Below are 21,783 nucleotides of genomic sequence, written 5' to 3' on the forward strand. Positions count from 1 at the left end.
CTTCAAAATGGGCTCAAACAAGTATCCTTCAATCCTTTATTATGGCATTAAATCTCTTTGAATCCTTAAAGTTCTCATGCTAGGGGGAAAATGTCCTCTTGGTATTAAGCTACTGTTACAAAAAATTATTTTAAGGTTTTTCTAATAAAGGAAGTCTTTAACAGAGGTGCACTTGCATAACTCTTGTATGCTGTTTATGATGTAGGAATCTGCTGATGCTGAAGGCCCTGTTGTGGAGAAAATCATGAGTAGCCGTTTAGTCAAGAAAAAGGTAAAACAAATCCCCTTCCCCCCATATTTTTAAATAGGCTAAGCATATTTGTGCTGAAGCCCTTACTGAGTTCTTAAAATACCTCAGATATTCCCAATTAAAAATCTGTTCTGTTGAATAGAGGAGGTTCCCTGAAAGTGTTTTCAGAGGGTATGCAACATGTTTTTCAGTAGACATACGCATACCAGATTGTTTAATCTTTTACTAATTTCTTGCTTTTGTTGGATGAAAAATTTGATTTTTGCAAATATACGTGCCTGGGTGAAATCTGTGGTGCTCTTCATTTCAGAGTGATATTCCATAGGAGTTTGAGGAATGAGAGAACTCTCCTGTATCCCAAACATCTGCCTTTTCTAGTAAACAAAAACCCTTGCCCATAATTTTTGTATCTTTTGATGGCAGTTGTGCTTAGCAGCTGAAACAGATTTACAAGTGACCAAGTATGATACGTACACAGGTGATGAATATCTTCCTTTTCACTGTGCTAAGATGGTGAAAGAAACACTCAAGTTCAGTGTGGTTCCCTTACAATTTTGCCCTTTTTCCTAGTTAGGTTCTTATTTTGCTTACAGATTTTTCTAACCTGCTTCACAACTTGAAGGAAGGCCTTTGCACTTCCAAAGTATTAGAACTCTGAGAAGGAAGTAAAAAAGAACTTACTCCAAAAAAGGCATGATTATATTTATAGACTCTTTTGTGGAGCTAATTCTCTGACTTGCGCTACAGTTGGACAGAAAATTGTCTGACTTATGCAGATATGACATCATGTGGATCTTAGTTAACCAGAAACTCATCTTTTCCTCAGTGTTAATTTTCACATTGGAGAAGGGAAAATTGCCTTTATTCATAGATGTTTTATTCAATGTTGTGGTGGTTTGGGGTTTGGTTTTGGGTTTTTGTTTGGTTTTCTTGGGCGGGGTGGGGTGTGTGTGTTCAATTTTATTCCTATTGTCCTAACATCATTAACAGTTTTGTAAACCTACATTCGTTCAATGTCATGAGTGCCTGTGATTTAATCTGACCTGTTTATGCATCTTGCACAGCATAAAACTTCTAGGGCCTTTTGGAGTTTTTTTCTGTTTTGTTTTTTTTTATTTGTTTTTTTTAAGTCTAGAGCTGTATTTTGTGTTTCAAACCATAGGCTTATTTTTCAGATAAACTTGAAGTAATACAAAGTGAGTATTTAGTTGTCCTGATGGTCTACTAGACAGGAGAGGAGAATGTGGTTCTTTCATAAATGTCTTTACATGGGAAGCTGTTTTTCACCAATTATTCTTCCCTTCTTCCTCTCCCCTGCAAACAAAGGTGTGATTACTCATGGGGAGTGTGTATTTTGCAGCAGTTTGTGGGAAGTGGTTGGTCTGCTGCTTACATGTCTTTGATTGCAAGCTCTGCTGGAGACAAGCTCTATTTTGAGCTTTTTCTTTAATGTTTTTTATGGATTGTATTTGCAGGTTTGAGGGGTGTCTCTTCTTTCCCTGCTCTTCTCCCCAACCCTCTTCTCCAAATTAAAAAAAAAAAAAAAAAAAAGGATTTCAGGATGTTAATATTTAACATCTGAAATATCCAACTGTGCTTTTATTAAAGGTCTTTTACACTCTTACTAACGTCATCAAAACCCTGGTTTTTAGATTACTAATCAAAGTAAAATTGCTGCGATCAGGACCAGTGCATAAAATAAACATGAGGAGAGGCTTCACTAGGAAACCTTTCAGTGGATTACGTTGTAACAAAGATGTTGCATTCAAGTAAAGGACATTAGATAATGAATATGCTTTTGGAGCAGTATTCTTATCATAAAATCATGCTGGTTTTCTGAGAAATAGCCTTAGTCTAGTTCTGGAGTTAGATAGGATGCAGCACTGTACTTGCAGCCATTTTTGAAATATACAGAGTAAAAGTTAGAACTGAGTTCATGTTTGAAGTAAAAAAGACAGTAGTTTTCCCAGTTGTTCTTAACATGGAATATTGAATTCCTTTGAATATTCCGTCTTCTTGCAGAAAGCATTAAGTACATGTATCACTCTCTTTCCAAAGCTGATGAGTTTGGATGTTGAAATTTTTCATTCAATCCTTTTTGACTTCCTGCTTCTTAACTTTGAAAAGGAATAGCTAGAACTGATTATGCTATCCAGCACAAATAGCACATATTGTGGAAAGACAGGGAGTCTGTAGAACCCTGTACCTGCATGTTACACGTGTGAATGTCTCTTTTTGCCTCCTAGTACACGTGAGAATTAGAACTAATTGTAATGTGTACAATACCTACATCTCTTCCTCAAACTGATCAGTTTACAATTTAGTGCTGTGTATCAATTGAGGTAACTGGGTTTTGTGTGTTGCTTTGCATCCGTTACTAATGTGTTGTCTGCTATTTTTCTGGTAGTTGATAGTTGTGGTGGTTTGGGGTTTTCTCATGGTTTGTTTTTTTCTTAGGTTTTTTTTTTTGGTTGATTGGTTGTTTTTTTGGCTTTTTTTCCCCCCAAGCTTTTGTATCTACACCTGAGTGGCTTACACAACTAACTTTTGCATTAGCAGTGTTACTGTATCACCTCTGTGGCAATGGCATGCAAGATAATGTGCTTTTAAATATTTGCTTGAATGAAGGGGTCATTTATTTCTTCAATTATCTGCAGAGACTGTGAATCAGATCTGGTCGCACCTGGAAGTGATAATTTGAAGTGTCCTGCATTGCCCAAGTCTGCCATGTGTTATTTTAGGATGTCTGTGTAATCATTTTGGGGAGAATTTGCATAAATGTTCTATCTCACCTTTTTACCTGGTTCAAGTAAATGTACGGGTAGTGGTGGGTGCACAGTGACATCAGAGGCATAAGCTGCTGTCTCTTATACCCTAAACTGATGTACTGTTAACCTCTGCTTGAGTGCTGACAATTTTAATTTGATTAGATTTTTGGAGGAGGGCATAGGTGCTAAATGCCAGACTAAGATTTTAAAAATATTTTTTCTGAAATACTTTTTGCTTAGGTGAATCTTTGATGCACTCTCATAAAACATCTAATAACATAGACCAGTTATTACCTATTAGACAATACAAAAGTGTGTTTTACTTATGAGAGTTACAGAATTTATCAAGATCTGCATTGCAAATTATTGTTATTAAGTTGGCAGCTGACAAAAAATACATTTGACTGAAATGCTGTTGAGGGGAGTGAAGTTGGTTACTATGAAACCTCTATGTAAAGGTGTTTAATGATGTTGTCATTGTAATACTGATGGATCTCAAAGCATTCTGGTTTAACACTAATCAAAGAGATTTGGCTGTAATACATTTTAGATAATAAAAGAAGTTAATGTCTTAAAATTAAGGTTGACTTCTTAAAGACTAATTTTGCCTCAGGGCAGTGAATAGGTTCAGGTAATGTGATCTCCAGCTTCTTTTTTCAATGCAGTTTTGATCTCTAAATATTAATATAATCTTGAGAAAGACTCTTCTCAATTTTTTGTTTAAAAAACATCTTGATGGTCTTCAGATTCCTTCCTTTGACAGTGTCTTTGTAAGTGTCATAGAAGTTTCTTCCCTGTATTTAGGTTTAGAGGATAGTTTGAACAGCTTTTCTTCTTCGACAGAAGATTCAAAAAGATCAAGAAGTAGCACCAGGAATCTTCTTCCATTTCTTTAGGGAGAAATAGGTGGAATTTGGCGTTGCTTCCTTCTCTAGGAAGGAACACAAGCAGACTGTAATGGAGTGATATAAATGCTAAACTGAAACTCCCTTGCTAGTCAGGAAGTAAAGGAATACTGTGTGAATCAGGGACTAGGAGTGCATGAACTTTACTGTGCTAGAACACAGTTTAATGCAGCTGCTACTGTTGTTCTTTAATTGCACTGCTATGGAGGTAACATTTAGCCAGCAACTAAAGATGACAAAACAAAAATAAAAGTTTCAGAGTAGTCCCTCTTGTGTGTGTGTGTGTGTGTGTGTATATATTTTAAAATATATATAGAAATACAAAAAATGTTGATTTGTACAGCAGTCAACAGTTTTGCATGTTTAATGCTGCATATACAGTAGTTATTACAGATGTTGTTGTCCCTGATGAAATGTATGAACCAGAAAATGCTACTCTATTTAAAATTTTCCTAAAGTTCATTAGTAAAAACAAACCATTAATATTGTGACATAAACCGAATTCTAAATGTGTGCCTGGTGCACTGTCCTTAGTTTGTCCTATGGCTGGGTTAATTCAACAAAGTATTACATGCCATATGTTATGCAATACTTTGGCACCAGGGATGAGTTAAGGGTAGCTCAACCCTTAGCACTGAATGCCCTTGGTTTTGCTGGTTTATATCACAACTTTAACCTTGCTTTAAATGTAGTTTTTGGTGTTAATTTAATTTGGCTGCTCTGTATGTGAGACATCTTGCCTGAGTGAATTTAATTGCACCATTGAGTAAAACTAAAGCCATGAACACTGATGCACTAAAATTCTAGCATAGGTATAAGGTTTAGTTTTATATGGCTTCTTGTTTGGAGTTATTAACTATATGGAGGAATAAACCCCCTTTAAAACTCTTTTTTAAAACATTACAAAACCCACAATGTAAAGTTGCCATGAGCCAGCCAAAAATAATACATATGGCATTCAGGAGTGCAGTTGCTAATTGGCTGCTGCCTGAGAAAATGGTACACTTGGCTTCTACTTAACACTGTGGGTTTGGCAGAAAGCCAGATTTGGGGTGAGGTTGTGAATGAAGCTGCATGTGGTTAGGGAGGAGTTCAAATGATTCATGTCTTGGAAGTTGTAGTAAGCAGTGCAGTATGTACTTGGGTAAGCAGCTGGAGGAAACTTCTCACCCATGTCCTCCCCCACAAATCTTTTCCTACACCTCCACTTGTGTCTCTATGTGAGTACCGTAGTCCATATCTCAGATAGTTTTTAAATTGTTTACTAAATTGGGCCGTTTACAGATTTAATTCATGTTTCAACATTTCTTTTCTTTTAGATGGAAAATGGAGAGGAAGTAGAAATAGAGGAATTCTACGTAAAGTACAAAAACTTGTAAGTAAAAGTCACAGGTTTGACTGCTATCCTTAAGTTCACATAACTTCCAAATAGCTTTCAAAAATCGTTTTGTAATTGATGCAACTTATTATCGAACTTTAAACATACCTAATGCTTAATCCAAAACAGTGACAAATAAACAGGGAAATACCTTGCATTGGTGGTACAGGGTTTGACAGTGTTGTCTTAATTTGTGTTCTCTCCAGAATTAAATCCATAGATAAAATTGCTCTGCTATTAAATGCTTTAAGGCTCGTTATGCATGCAGGCTCATGAACACATGTGTAGCTGTGTAGGTCTAACTGCAACCGTAGAGAAAGTGTGTGCAAACTACTCAAAAATAACCCTTAATGTTGTTTCAAAAACAAGATTTATGTTGAACAAAATGTCTAAGATAACAAACAAATGAGATGGCTTTCAGTATTCCAGCAGATCGTTACCCCTCCATGAGAGGAATGTAATCGTGGTGAGAGCAGCGTGTTGTTTCACTTCTGGACTCTGAAACTGCAATGCAATCAGTACTTAAAATAAAACACTTCATAGCTGGATAAGCTCACTTTTCTTGTAGAAAAGTAGCACACCTTGTTTATTTTTACCGCATTTTCTATCTGAGAGACAGAAATCTGCTTTAAGGGAGCTTATGGCAACTAACTGCACATAGTTGACTTTACTTGAAATATGCTGTCATTTTTGTACCTTTTGCACTATATTGTTTATTGTATAATGTTTAATTGCTTAATTATGCTTTGTTTAGTTCTATTAAATAGACATATAATTTTTGTGCTAACTGTTGTGTCTTAGCAATAGAACTTTTGACAGACTAAATTTATGGAGTGGGACAAGTCACTTTGGCAGAGATGCTCTTCCTTATTCTGTGTTGTTACTGGGGAACTGCATTTACAAGGGGTTTTCTTTTCTCTGTCAAAAAGACTCACAAGCAATTTTGAGTTACAATGCTGTTCTCACAAAAAAATTATATAGGATGTTAGTACTTAAAATATTTGCAACTTTTCATTAACTTATAAAAATGCTAGAATATTATTCTCTTTGCTAGAAAATGATGCTAAACAGTGAATTTGTCATAAGTATCTTGTATAGTAATTATGTTTTAAGTATGCCAAGTAAAAATTGTCCTAGCTTTGTGCCAAACTAAGTATAGAGGGTATGTATTTAAATTTTGAGTGGGAGTTGTTTCTATTTCCTGACAAGTTTCTCTATTAATAAGTGTAATTACTTCGAGTGAAGATGATTGGTTAATAATCTGTATGATAAAGAAGATAGTGTCCAGTTTTCCAAGCATAGCACTACCACGTGCTGGAAAGTTCTAGTTATACTAGTGGCATACATAAGGAGTGCAATGGAAGGAGAGTTTGAGTAAGATTTTTCTGTTTCATCTTCTAGTTCTTACCTTCACTGTCAGTGGGCATCTGTGGAAGAGCTGGACAAAGACAAGAGAATTCAGCAGAAGATTAAGCGGTTTAAAGCAAAACAGGGCCAGAATAAATTCCTTTCCGAAGTACGATATTTTTGTTTGTTTCTTTTGGGTGTTTAAGGAATATTTTTAGGAGTTCTTGTTCTGTATACAAGCAGAACATTGTGAATAACTGTGTGATATATCAGTAGCACTTATTCCAATATAAAGCATAACCATTCTGGATGCAAGTCTTGCAAGCTTATGAAAGTCAAATGATCTATCCTGACTGAATACTTTTTCCTATGCTTTTTAGTTTTGTTTTTTGCCCTTGAAGTGAGTGGCTAGTTATTTGCCTTGTAAGCCTGACTGAATCAGTACCATGTCTTTTTTTCTCAGGAGCTGATTATGCCAGAAGAAATGCATGCCATTTTTCTGTGTTATGGACTGCTGCTCACTAGGGATTCTAAGCTTTTTATCATCAATTTAATTTCACTTAGAGCCACAAGCAGTAATGTGGCAGGGGTCCTGTCAATAAAAGACAAGATCTGCTGATTTCTGTCTCTGAAAGACTACCTTTTAGAAAAATGCTGTCTTTTAGAAGAAAAAAGTTGTGTTCACGAGCTCCTGTATTTATTTCTTTATATTTATTTTTACTATACCATTCAAGCTGAAATAAAAACCTGTTGCAAATTGAAAACTTTCATCTGTTCTAAGTGAAGATACCTGGAATTGTTTCTATTTTGTTTTTTTAATCTGTTTTCAAGTGGGTCACAAGTTATTGTAAATATTTGGAATTTGTCCTTGTTTTAGAAAAAGCTTTTAAAATATGCAGTCTTTAATATAAAACAACCTTTTGTCTCTCTCTTCTGTTGGAGTGGATCTTTAAACTATAAAATTAAATGCAATGCTTTAGTATGCAAGAGAATCCTGTAAGTTGTTTAAAGCATAAGAACAAACCTAAAAAATTGTGATTTTTGGAGAAACTGTGTATGCATGCATTGTGTTTTCTCTGTTTTTTGAAATAATAATCTTTGAATCTTGCTTGTAAAGCAGTTAGGCAATTCCTGTAGTTAAAATAATCCAAAGGCACTTAGTGTACAAGGCTCTTATTTCTTTATTGCAAGCTGTAGTTTTCAAGAATGCTAAATGCATTGCATGCCATAAGCCTTTTCGATTGCTCATTAGTGAATTGTAATTTCACACTTCATTTAAAATATTCTTAAACATTCTCTCACAGTAAAAGGTTTCACACAGTAATTAAGAGGCCCAGTTAACAAAGTCTGAGAAGTCTGATTCCCTCACGGGGAATGATCTTGCTGAATTGTAGCATTTCAATTAACATGTTGAAGTTTGCCAAATATAAATTCTGTGTCACCGTGACCCAAAATATTATTGCCTGATGAAATATATAATCATTTTTCCTCTCAGGAAGGGCTAATAGAGATATCTTTTATATTTTTGCCTCTCTCCTTGAACAGATTGATGATGAGCTTTTTAATCCAGATTATGTGGAAGTTGATCGAATCATGGATTTTTCACGTAGCACAGATGATAATGGAGAGGTAAACAAAACTTGTAGTGCATCTCTAGTCATATAGACACTGCGTTTAGAATTTATTGTTTAGAAATATGTTAATTAGAATATATTAAACACTTACAGAAAGTACCATGATATATATGTATGTATAAAATAGGAACATGTTTGAGAAAACATTGGTTGATGTAGCAGTTTCCCTTAAATAAAGGGGGTTAAGTGAGAATTCCAAACTTCTTATAACTTCTTACCTATATTTAAAAAAACACAAAACAACCAACCATAAAGCAACAACAACAAAGAAGTGATATTTAATATGGTAGAAATATGATGTCCATGCATGTAATGCAGAATTTAAATGAAAATTGCAAGAAAGAGTCTTAGCTAAATGTCATAATGGTTTAGACATTGTTTAGACTACCTGTTACAGAAGAAGTCCTGAACTTGCTGTTTCTTCATTTTTAATGACTTGTTCTGCAAAAGAGATGGTTTTGTCTTCCAGGAGATTCCTTTTTGATCCTGGGAGAATAGAAAACTTCACTGGCAGCGTCACTGTTTCCATGTGTGCTCTGTCAGTGAATGCTGGTGGTTTATTTGTCTGTTGTGAAGTTTCTGATGATGCTAATAAGAGAAAACAGTTGATTTGTAAATATGTAGTAAAGCATAGAAATTTTAAGGGTTGAAAAATTAATATTGTTTTGCTTCTAAATTTTAGTCTAACCTTACTGTTTTCAAATGTTGTGTTACGCTCATTTTGGTGGTGAGCCTGCATTCTCCAGGTTCTCATCTTACTTCACTAGGTCGTCAAGGTGTCAGCCTGCTGTTTATCCTTTTGGCTGAGTCAGACATTCAGGTCTGATCAAGCTTTTTGAACTTTATCTAGCCTGCAGATCTCCTGTAAAAATGGTTACACTTTTTTTCTTTCTGTATTGTGATGTAATGTAATTTTTGTCTTAACAAAGCCTGTAACACATTATCTGGTGAAGTGGTGTTCGCTTCCTTATGAGGACAGCACTTGGGAGCTCAAGCAAGACATCGACCAAGCCAAGATCGAAGAATTTGAGAAACTGATGTCTAGGGAGCCAGAAATGGAGCGTGTGGTAAGAATTGGCTCTATATAGAGGATTTTATTTGAAAATAGTAAAGTAATGTGGTCTTTTAGAAACCACTAATGGGATTTGCTGTATTTGAAACAGGAGCGACCTCCTGCCGATGACTGGAAGAAATCGGAGAGTTCCAGGGAGTATAAAAACAATAACAAACTCAGGGAATACCAGTTGGAGGGAGTAAACTGGCTTCTTTTCAATTGGTACAACACGTATGTAAAACATTGCTTACTACTAAATCCTGCTTTGGAAAAGCTTTTATAGCTTACCATGGAATAGCAACCTTTGAAAGTAACCTACTAAAGTGAGATTTTAGAATCATTTACATGGCAGATTTTTTGCAGCAGGAGTCGTATACAAACTAATTTGGGGTGGAACGTGAATATTTCTGACAGATTTCTGTGGCAAGTGCTTTGGGTTCATGCATGCCCCTGCTGCCCCTTCCTCCCCCTTGTGAAATTGAGAGATACATGGAAGAGATATATCCATGCTGACTGCATCACAAATCATAACATTTACTTAAAATGCAAAAATGTTAAGATGCCTTTTCATTCTAGAAATATCTGGTTTATTCCTGTTATCGCCTTACTGATGTTCTATGTTTTAAGTTGGGAATAAATCATTCAGACTGTTTTTATTATTGCTTTCAGACGAAACTGCATTTTAGCAGATGAAATGGGGTTGGGAAAGACTATCCAGTCCATTACGTTTCTCTATGAGATATATTTGAAAGGAATCCATGGTCCTTTCTTGGTTATTGCACCATTGTCCACAATTCCCAACTGGGAAAGGGAGTTCCGCACCTGGACAGAGTTGAATGTGGTTGTGTATCATGGGAGTCAAGCGAGTCGGCGGACCATTCAGTTGTATGAAATGTATTTCAAAGATCCACAGGTAAAAGCTTTTCATGACTTTTCTTTTTCTCTTTTTTTTGTATATGCTTTACAGTTGTTTATTAATTTAAGCGTCAATTAGTTTTTCAGTACTGTTATATTAGATTTCAGTTAGAAATACAGATGCATGTATTAAGAATGCTTTTTAATAGTGGCCAGTATATCTCTGGAAATAAAGGGGCACCAAGAGATGGTGCAATTTTTGTTTTAGAGTTTCATTCTTTCATGCAAGGTTTTTGTTATTTTGCATTTCTGAGGAGAGCTGGCAGAAGAGATTCTTAATGGAGAAACTCCTTTAAGTGGAACTAAGCTTAAAAATCAATCTTTGCCTACCATTCCAGGAAAGACCTGCTTGCAGAAATTAAACTTGTCAATGCTTCTTTATCAAATTTTGTAAGTCAGATATATTTTGAATCTGTGTTACTGTGCTTAGGTTGAATAGTTGTAATGAAGAAAAACAGAAAAGACTAGGCATAGAAACAGAAAATTATTTGGAAAACAGAAGCTAAGAAGAGCAACAGATCCCTACTCCTGGCTTTTCCCAGAGTAAACAGAACTGGGGGAAAATAAAATGTGCATACATTGAATGTTACTGCAAAACAATAAAATCTTCCTCATGTAAGAGAGAAAAAGAGTGGAAGTTCAACCTGTGGAGTACTATTTTCAACTGAACTTTAAAAATTGATAGTGGTGAATTCATACATTTAGATTTTCTTTAAAGTGTTTCATTTTACACCACTGAACATTTTGATTAATAAACTAGAAGGATATAAAATCAATATGGCACACATTAAGTGGATTTAAAACTGGCTAGCTGATACTCCTTAATGTAATTGTTAATGAGAAATGATTTGCATTTCCAGCATAGTTCTTCAGGGATTGGTTCACATCCATGAGCTATATAGCTTAGCAATGATCTGAAAGAAAACATAAAATCATTACTGAGGAAGTTTTCAAATGACACAGAGATGTGGAGAGTGGTAAATGATTAAGACAGTTCATGGATACAAAGAAAGCTGTATTACTTAATAAATTGGATCCAATCTAGCAATACTCAGAATAGCTAAATTTAAGGCTGTCTGTGGACAAGGAATGAAGATGATTCTTACCGTAGGGAGAGCTCAGCTCTGGGAAGGCTGCAAGACAAAAGCAGATCCTTTTTGTGTCATGGCACATTACCAATTAAACATGAGTTCATACTATGACACAGTGGTTGAAAGGGCTAGTGGAGTGCAAGTGTGTAGGAGGAAACAAATCTTTAATATAAAGATGAGAGAAGTTACAGCATTCTTCTCTTTGTCAGTGATGTGATGGGTACTCCAGTTCTGCTTAGTTCTCACTTCATATCCTCAAAGAGTGTTGAAAAACCAGAGTCTTAGAGCAAAGCTATGAGAGTGATTGCAAGATAGAAAATATGTTTTTATAGGTAAAAAAATGATTAAAAACTCTTTTGAAGGTGATAACTGTGGCACAACTTGACGTGCCATTATGGCAAACAGGAATAGAACTACATACTTAGAGCAGAGAAACACGTAGTAATTTATATTAGTTAGAAGTTACAGCTGTTTGGTCTAGAAAATAAGTGTTTTCTCAGCAATTTATCAAAGAAACTTTCAAATTAAAATCCTATGTGTTTTGTTGAAGATCTATTTGAATAACAGTTGCTATGTTGAGATCTAGTGGCCCAGAGAAGTTCTGTATGTCCCAGTCCACAGCAGGAGGGTTGGAATTAGATCATCTTTAAGGTCCTAATCCATGCCATTCTATTAATCTCTAATATTTTTTATGATAATTATCACATTTAGTTTCTTACCTAGATGTATAATACACAAATGAAGTGTGGTTGAAATCAGTTTTTCTGGTTTTAAAGTAATTTCTTAGCAGAGATTGATATTTTATATAATTAAAAAATTTAGGTTTATACAAATACTGTCTGCTGAATTGCTTCCTGTGTTAAAATTCATATTTGTTTCTATTCGAGTGGTGCTTGTTCTCAGCATGTTCTTCCCCTTAGGATACAGCAGTTACTTAGTATGAAACCCGAAGGAATGTCATCTGAGAAATCCCACTTACTGTGCAGATTCTTATTTTGGCAGTTTTGTTTCATTGATCTAAAGGCAACTAAAAGCATCTACAGCAAGATGCAGCAGAAAGTTTTGTTCCCCTGTTGCTATATGCTTAACTCACTTCATGCAATGAGCGTGGTAGTCATTTGACTCCATAGCAAGTAATGACAAAGCACTCATGGTCCAGAAAAAATGAATAATTTTCTGCTGGCTTTGCTCCCTGAACTGGCTTAAGAGGAGATCAGACAATTACTACATTTAGGGATAAAAGAGAAATGGAAAACTCATCCTTTTGGTGGCAGCTAGCTTAAATATGTCACAAAATCACCTTCTGTGTTCAATTCTTTGTCTGACTGTCAGCTTTTTGTGGAACACATGGTAGAAACCGAATTACAGGGAAAGAATCTCTTCATGTTCTGAAGATAAGAGTCCCCATGTAGTGTTCACTCTGGCATTCTCCAAAGTACCATTACTGGGCATATGATGGGAGACAAAAAGGGAGAGAAAGAAGACATGATTTTAGCAGCATCATTTCTAGTTCCCTTGCCAAACACATCAACCCAGACATCAGGTATCTTTGGCTTTTTAGGGCTTAATATGAAAAGGGGCCTCTCAACCTGAGCTGTTCCTCAAAAAGATAATTGAATATTGAGAAAGTCTGAGTGGCTTTTGAAGGGCAATAACAAGAGACAACATGCATAAGAAGCACCTACCCTATCTGCAGTAGTGTGATTTTTCAGAGTCAACACCAGTTACCAAAGTCAAGTTGTTGTAAAATGCTAGAGAGTAGTCAATAACAAAATAAGTTTCTGCAGTGGTGTGACTTCAACAGTAAGGACATGGTGTTTTCAGAGACATTCTGCTTGTGAGGTTCACATAGAGAAGCCTGTTCTGGTGTTCTTGAACAATGTAACTGAAAGGTCTTCCTAGGGGCCTTTCCCTGGTTGGAATATCAAATAAACTGTGTATTTTTCCATGTTGTCCCACTTCTGAGAAGTTCTGCTTTAAAATTACAAAAACTTTTAAAATAAAAATTTTTAAAATAAAAAATATATGCCAAATACAGCTAATGACAGAGTCTTGGAAAAGAGTTGACTTGGTTTGTGATGGAAATTTACTTGGCTCATGAAAAGGTTACAGAATTTCAGTTTGCTGGCTTTCAAAGTTGCCCACTTAATGTATCTTCATCTGCTGTTTGTTAAGTAACAGTTTTTTGCCCCTAACAAGATAAATATTTCTGGACTATGCCATGAGAAAGCATTGTTGAGCAGGTCATTACTCTTTCTGAAATGTTCTTGATGTGAGTAGGCAGATTTAATGCTGAGTTCAGGATATCAGGTTTTCAATAATTTCATTGAGTCAGTAGCCAGTTCTGATCCCCACGGTTTGGAGAGGATTATATGCAGGTCACTTATAAAAGGATTCAGTCTTGCACAGGTCTAAAGGAAGTAATGGTCACCTTACTGTAAAATATATGTTTCTTTTGAAATGTATTCAATATACAACCCATGCCAGAGTCCTTTGAAAATGTGGAACGGCTTTGAACTTGTGTAGTGACCATCCTTAGAGAGACAGTTTTTCTGCACAGACCCAGTGACATTGGAGGTACCAAATTACATTTTTCTTTGAACAGCATTGGGAAGAAGCATAGCATAATGTCAAAAAGATGCTCATTTCATGGTCCTGAATAAAGTTTGTAAAGTCTTTATATAAGTGCTGAAAATAAGACTGAACTAATGAACCTGTGAATATGGTGCCAGACATCAAGGTATTTGTCCTGTAGAACTTTGCTTAACACAGACTTACAAAAATACGAAATTTTATGCAGAGATACACATTCTCCATTTAAAAGTTCAGATACTTGCTTCTGTCAAAGCTGTTCACTAGAGTTGTTGTAGATTCTCCATCCCTGGAAGTGTTCAAGGCCAGATGGAACAGAGCTTTGAGCAACCTGGTCTAGTGGGAGGTGTCCCTGCTCATGGCAGGGATGTTGGAACTAGATGGTCTTCAAGGTCCCTTCCAACCCAAGCCATTCTATGAATTGTAGGTGTTTTGAATCCCTAGTGTCTACCAGGAAAAAAACCCAAACTAATAACAGTGAGCACAATATTCAAATAGTCATAAAAAGGAAGCCTTAATGCACTTTTGCTGTATTTGGATTGTTTGGGAGGACCTTCATGTACCTTCAATTCAGAAGTAAAAAGAGAATTGTCTTGACAAAGTCTGAAAACCTTATTTCAATATTGCAGCAATACATGAATGCCTCAAGGCATTAGTGTAATCCATATGAATTACAACTGAAATACTTGCATAACTTCTTTGTAATCAATGTGCAGTGATTCTGTGGCCCTGTTTACCGGATTAAAAACAGCTATCATGAAGCCAGTAGCAAACTTACAGAATTGTATTCTCCCATTTAGTCAGCAATAATGACTTAATTTGCTTTAAATGTCTTGTCCATTGTACTGTTTTGTATGTTTAAACAGTGAAATTTGAAGATGAAAAAAATTGCTTCCTTTCTTTGCCAGGGAGTTTACTTCAACATTTGCTGTTCTTTTTAGGGTCGTGTGATAAAGGGGTCCTACAAGTTCCATGCCATTATCACAACATTTGAAATGATCTTGACTGACTGCCCGGAGCTGCGTAACATTCCATGGCGTTGCGTGGTCATTGATGAGGCCCACAGGCTGAAAAACAGGAACTGTAAGCTTTTGGAAGGACTCAAGATGATGGACCTGGTCAGTGTGAACATCTCCTATCTTTGAGTCTTCTGTATTTTTATTATTTCTGATTTACGGTTTAATCAAAAAATAAAAGAAAATATTTTTTTCCCAAGTAAATCATCAAGTGTTAAGAAAAATGAGGGAAGGCAGATGAGAAAGTCTGTAAGATACCTTGAAGTATATGCATACCTTCAGTTTTGGACTGCTGATATTTAATAAGTTTTTTTTCATTGATTTAGATATAGAATTATGTGGCTTCTCTTAAGAGAATAAAGATAAATTTATTCTTTCCTTTCTCTCCCTTCATGTGGCTTAATCCATAGTCACTTCTTAGGATAGACATTTATTTAAAAGTATAATGTGGTCAGGGGGCCAAATTTGTCCATGAGAGTTAAACTGCTCTGCATTAATATCAGCCCTAATGTTAATCTGTTGCGTGGCCATAAGGATGTTCTTTCACATTGACTATGGAAGGGCAAGTGAGTTGGTTTCTGATGGTCACATAAACAAGTATTATGGTATGTGTACAAAATAGGTGTATGAAACTCATAGAGAAAAATAAGATAATGTACAGGTATTTACCATTTAAAAGACACAATAATTACTTATTTTTGGGCAGAATATTTAAAAACATGAGAGTAATGCAGTCATGCTAAGCTAATACCCATAATTTGGTTTGTAAAAATACTGTGTACCATTTGTTTTTCTTATGGTTGCTATTAGAGGAGAGCTGAGCTTATAGTCTTATAGACTATAGATAGAGACATGGGACTTCTCTCATAAGTTCTTGTTATACTGCTAAATTTATGTTTGGCTCTGAGCTAGTTGCTGAACCTGTCTGGGCTCCTTCTCTAAAACAATATGCAACTTTTGTCTCTGCCACTCTCATGCTCTGTAGCATGTAGTAGGAAAGCAGAACTCTCCTTCAGATTTCCTGTTAGATCCTGTGTTGATCTCCTGCCCTGAGGAGGTCAGTGCACTGAGGTCAATTGGAGGTGTGGTAAATGAGTGAATTTTTACTGCAAATGGTGAGATAAGTTCAACTGTTATTTTACCATTTAAAGTTCATTGTACTTGTGAAAGGGATGGGACATGGTGGACCAGTAAAATTTCTTCTTGTATCTTGGAGGACTTTTGAAGCTGCTTAAGTAGTGAAGTGTTTTTCTGGGCTATCACTGAAGGAACACCAGAGTACCAGTTAGAAATGTCTTGAGAAGAGTTTTATGTAAGTAGCTGGGGGAGGGGAGAGGAAGCAAAGGTGAGACAGACATAGTGACAAGGGGAAAAAATTCTGTGTATTTTTCCATTGAAAATTATAGTGATGGATTCCTAGGGAATTATTTCTTAACCTTTCAGGAGCATAAAGTTCTGCTTACTGGAACCCCTTTGCAAAATACAGTAGAAGAGCTGTTTAGCTTGCTTCACTTCTTGGAACCAGGTCGCTTTCCATCAGAAACCACATTCATGCAAGAATTTGGGGATCTTAAAACTGAAGAGCAGGTAAACTTACCTTGCATACTTATTTTTCTATTTAGAAAATACTTCATTACTTGTTTTTTCAACTGATACCTATTTACTTCCTGGAAGACCATAGTGGGTTTATCTCTTCTTTTGTTTGTTTATTTTCATTCAGCTGATGGTTTTTTGCTTTTGGCCAAAAGTAATTTTGCCTTATCACTGTTCTGTTTTTTTATTTTTAGTCCTTTGTCCATTGGTCATGCAGAAACAGGAAAAAAATCCCTTTGTTAAAATGCAGTGCTTAAAAATAGAAGTGGGGTGTCTTGTAATGGTTTCTGGATGCAAATACTTGTAAGAGAATTAACTTGTCAGTTGACATTCTTTCTTAAGCATCCAAGTGAAGGGACTGTCCCTGGAACTTCTGTGGAATTGACATCTGAGAGTTTTCTCAGTTATTTAAGTGCAAACAGGAACATACTCGAAACCCACTTTAGTAAGAGGTAACCAAATGGAGGGAGGTCTTTTTTTTACTCAGAAACAGATTTATCAGTCTGTCCAATAGCAGAAATGCATAAATCAATACAAAATGAAAGACCCTAGGTGCAACATGTTTTATATCTAAAATGTAAAATGTTTCTTTCTATGTATCAAAATGTTTCAAAAGGCCAAACCACCTCAATATTAGGAGTTAACTGAAGCATGGCATCTTAAATTGGCCCTTTGCATCCTGTGATAATAACTGCATGCTTTTTTATATGCAACTTTTTTGTCTTTGTCTGAAAATTCAATTTTTGATATCTCTTAACTTTGACTGCTTGAATTTGTTGACTTTCTTTGAGAACAACTCTTTCATACATAATAGATTAAATTATGAAATAGCTCTTCCTCTAGCCCCTGGCCTCCTGGCAAAATCATGGGATATGTTTCCATAGGTTGTGCAGGCTATTGCATGTCAGTCAGAATGGACACTGACCTGACTGAAAGTGAACCAGCTCTGATGCAGAAGCCGTGTAGTCCTGTTAGTGCAGTGTTTGAGCTGGAGCTAATATATCCTAACTGTCAATGCAGCTTTTGTCTGGCCAGTTCAAAATGACTGTAGCTTTTGAAGCCACACATGGAACTGTTACTAAAATAATGCCATTGGACATGATCAGAATTAGAGCCTTGATTGCTTGGTCCAATAAGTTCAGAAGAACTTCCTTATCTGTTGACACTCAGATGTTTTGGAATTGGGTTTGTCTTTCAAGAAGTGGGACAGGTTATGTGTTAATGACTTGGGGTTTCTCCTCCATTCCTTGCAATCCTATTCCATATATTTTCTCAACTGTTCATCCCTCCGTGCTAATTACCGCTTGTGTTCTGAAGTTGCTTTATTACTAAGGGAATGGAATGACGTAAATTCAGGAGAAAGTGTCTTTTGTTCTTGTTTCTGCTGTGTGGCTCTGCATCAGGAGATGATGACCAATTTCAGGGTGAATTATTAGCTCTTCAGCACTGAGCTGGTTTGTACTTTGAGACACAACCTAAATGCCAGGTGTTTTGGGTTCTTTTAATATGGAGTATGTTTGAACTTTTCATGTAAGGGACTTCACAAAAACTTTAAAAAACTTAGGCTTTTTTTAAAGAAAACTGACATTTTCTTCTTTGCCCCTCCCACCCTTTAGGATATCTTAAAGAATATGCCACAAAACCTAGAGACACTAAAAATTATCAGTGCCATTAAAATTAACAGAAATACAATGTTTTCATTTTTAGACCAGTCCTAAACAGTTTTCTAATTCAGTGGATGTCAAAACTAGGGAAATAAGAAAATAATTAGAAGCAGATACCTGAAGTGGGAAAGTAGCAATAAATACTGCTTAGTAATTAGAAGTGAACTGCAAAAGTTATCTTAAAGTGTCAGAGTTGCTTATTTAACAAAGGGTTAGCTCTGCATGATTTGTGTGTTGTACAGTCCTTGTCTAGAAGAATAGATCTCAGTGAGGTCCATTTAATAACAGACATCACTAAACAGAAGGTCTACACACCAAAAATAGACTTTAGAAGTGTGCATGTCACTGAGTTAACAAGGAGAACCTGCTGCTGAGTCACTGAGGAAAGATTTTTTATGAATGCCCTCTACTTGGCATCTGAGGTAGAAAACAAAGATTTTTAGAATTAAGGGAATTGAAAAATGAGTATTTGATTCTTAGCAGTTTTAATTCAGCTAGTTCATTAAACATCTGTTTTCCAGGTGCAAAAACTGCAAGCTATTTTGAAGCCGATGATGCTGAGACGTCTCAAGGAGGATGTAGAAAAGAACCTGGCCCCAAAAGAGGAAACCATCATTGAAGTTGAGCTGACAAATATTCAGAAGAAATACTACCGTGCTATTCTTGAAAAGAATTTCACATTTCTTTCCAAGGGTGGAGGTCAGGCAAATGTACCTAATCTTTTAAACACTATGATGGAACTAAGAAAATGCTGCAATCATCCATACCTTATTAATGGTAGGCTGCCTACTTTTCTCCTCATTTGAGAAGTGGTTGTAAAGATGTTCACTACGTATAAATTCCATTTTAGTGTGTCTTTATGTTTATTCATTTATTTTAAGTAGAAAAGTGAGATAACCTTTTAGGTTGTCATAGGTATGGATATCTGCTAGCTAGGACAGCACTGCTTTTGCAGGCATCTGTGCTGCTTTTTCCCAAGGCTTCCTGGCAAATTTAGTCCTGACTGAGTTAATGTTGGTATTATAAAGTTTTCCTTTCTATTATTTGTGACAAACAAGACTTCAGTTGTCATGCAGGTTGTTGGATGCTGGCATAAATATGGCAATATTTTCTTCGGTTATAGTTAGCTGCTATTTACTTTCTTGCTGTAGAACATCATAAGGTAGTAACTTAAAATTTCTGAATAAAAAGTTGCAGGGTAAGAAATCATGATCAAGCCTGCTTTTATAGCACATGTTGTCAGTTGATTTTCTTAATTTGACTAGTAAGAGAAAAATTAGGATGAATGTCATATTAGACTTTAATGACTGTTTTTCAGTGTGATGGTATTGGTTTTACATCAGGATTATCTTTGGCAAGTAGTATAGAATCATAAAATATCTTAAGTTGAAAGGGACCCATGGGGATTACTGAGTCCAACTCCCTGCTCCTCACAGAACTACCTAAAACTAAATCATATGACTTAAGGACCAGATGGTCTTTAAACTCTTGACTCATGGTGCCACGACCACTTCCCTGGGGAGGCTGTTCCAGTGACCAACTCTATGATGAACCAGCCAGCTATAGCTGTCTGAAGTATGGTAAACTTGTATGTGTTGGTCAGTTCTTCCCTTTGAGGATGTAACACAAGCCTCCATAAAGGGTTGCGTTCTACTACTTTCTTGTTTCTCAGCTCCTGTTTCTTACTAAATATGATTTATGGTTGGTTTATGCTGGTTATAGGCTTCATGATGAAAGACTGTTTTGTTCAAGAGCCATATGTTATGCAATAAAAAACCTGAAATGGTTTTTTATTGTATAACTTCCATATTGCAGTAGTTAAGTTCTTCTCCTTGACATTTTTTGTTTAAATGGAGGGAAAAATGCTTAAACTGATCTGCAAAATTACATCTAATTATATTTCATGCACAAGTAATTATTCCAAAGACATGATATAGGCTTACTCCAAAGTACTTCAACTCATCCATGCTGGTGGCTGTTCAGTTTCTAAACTCATATGACATATAGTGAAGTAGTTTTGTGGTTCTGGTGCAGGGTTTGTTGGGTTTTTTACTTGATTCTTGGGCTTAAGTTAATCCATTATATAAATGAGTTTATCAGAATAGTTTAGGATGTTCAGGTTATGAGCATCTGAATTGATGCTTCTTGGCTTTCAGCTGTTTTTAACCTTGCTATTAATTTTCCTTATTTCATGTTTGTTAAAAGAAAAAAACCTGAATATTTTGCTGCTACTTTGTTTTGTCAAATAGAGTTTATAAGTAGTGCTTGTAGTGTTGCCTACAGCAGGGATTTTTTTTTTCCCTCAGAAGTCTTGTATCATTTAATATAATTTAGAGACTTCTAAAGTTCAGGTGTTTATTTAGAAAACTTCAAATATTTTTTGATGACTGTATCTTAATAAAGGGAGGTGGGTTTGTCTCTTGAATGCATTTGCCTTTATAACATTTTTGTGACTTTTTGAACCTTTGGACTTGCTTGGTATCATTCAGCAATGTGGCAGGTGAGTTGAACCTTCAGATTTGAGGGGAAAAAGAAATCCTGATGTGGAGATGGGACTAAACAAATACATCCTTTATAGTTCTAGGACAGAAAATACTCCTACATCCTGTAGTCGCCTGAGCCCAAGGTTCTGTTTTGTTGATTGATATTTAACAGCTTTTTAGCTAGTGTAATGGCACAAGTTTATTTTATTTCTGCTAAGAGTTTTTGCAGTGCTAGTACTTATCCTTGCATACTACTCTCATGATAAATGATTTGTTGCAGTAGCAAGTTCTGTTCTCTAGGCTTAACTGCTTTTATAAAAGTGTTTTTGAATCCTTCTTATTTTCTTCCAAGTGTGTGGGGTTTGTGACCCAGCAGTAGTGCACATGTATTTGAACATTTGAACATGTTTTGTTTTGTGTAAGATTTGCAAGCAAGTCTTCTATATAACCTTCAGTTAAGGCTATATGATGAAAATAGTATGGTAGGAGTTGAATGCAAAGTGGGGCTTGCTTTCTTGATTGATAGATGTATTCTGTGGTCTGCTGAGACTGGGAGGAGACTTCTCAAGGTAGTTGCTGTATGTTGGGTATTCTCCAGCCAACTTGGGTAAAGCACTGTCTGTCATTTTTCTTAGGGCTGGACTCCTTGTTTTCTCCATAGCAACCCTTCTCAAGTATTTATACATCATTCCTCTCTCTGTCTCCAAGAACCAGCAGTGGGGAATGCCTCTATACTTACACAGCCTAATGCTGAACACCAGAAAGGCTCCTCACTCTTTTTGTTATGCCCCCTTGAGCCGTGGAAGCCTCTCTTAACGAAGAGTAGAAGTGGGGGTTTCCCTGGTTGGTCAAACACACATTCAAATACCTTCCTTTCATCCCCTGCTAAAAATCAGCTAGAATAGCAAGTAGTTTTACAGACCTGCAAGTTACTGCATCAAGAAACTTCTGGGTAACAAGCTGCTCAATGTACGTGTTGTAATTGCAATTGAAATAGGAATTAAAAAACCAGGAGGGTCTTTTACAGGATTTAGCTAGGACAGAGTTATTGAAAGAGCAGATTTTTGGAGTTATCTGTAGTGGATTTGGGTCC

The 21,783-nt window shown here is 36.0% G+C and overlaps 1 protein-coding gene across 9 annotated transcripts in view; it reads left to right on the forward strand.

Annotated features, from left to right (window-relative positions):
• The window catches only part of CHD7 (chromodomain helicase DNA binding protein 7), a 133,834-nt gene that overhangs the window by 87,833 nt on the left and 24,218 nt on the right, over positions 1-21,783 (forward strand). For all 9 annotated transcript variants that reach the window (XM_032126279.1, XM_032126313.1, XM_032126303.1 and 6 more), the window contains 10 exons: positions 206-271; positions 5,243-5,298; positions 6,703-6,817; positions 8,194-8,277; positions 9,212-9,349; positions 9,446-9,567; positions 10,006-10,249; positions 14,876-15,052; positions 16,394-16,537; positions 18,729-18,984. In XM_032126279.1, coding sequence (XP_031982170.1) covers positions 206-271; positions 5,243-5,298; positions 6,703-6,817; positions 8,194-8,277; positions 9,212-9,349; positions 9,446-9,567; positions 10,006-10,249; positions 14,876-15,052; positions 16,394-16,537; positions 18,729-18,984 — 1,402 coding nt within the window. The remainder of the gene's footprint in view (positions 1-205; positions 272-5,242; positions 5,299-6,702; positions 6,818-8,193; positions 8,278-9,211; positions 9,350-9,445; positions 9,568-10,005; positions 10,250-14,875; positions 15,053-16,393; positions 16,538-18,728; positions 18,985-21,783) is intronic.

Source organism: Corvus moneduloides, chromosome 1 (genome assembly GCF_009650955.1).
Source record: "Corvus moneduloides isolate bCorMon1 chromosome 1, bCorMon1.pri, whole genome shotgun sequence".
Classification (NCBI taxonomy): domain Eukaryota; kingdom Metazoa; phylum Chordata; class Aves; order Passeriformes; family Corvidae; genus Corvus; species Corvus moneduloides.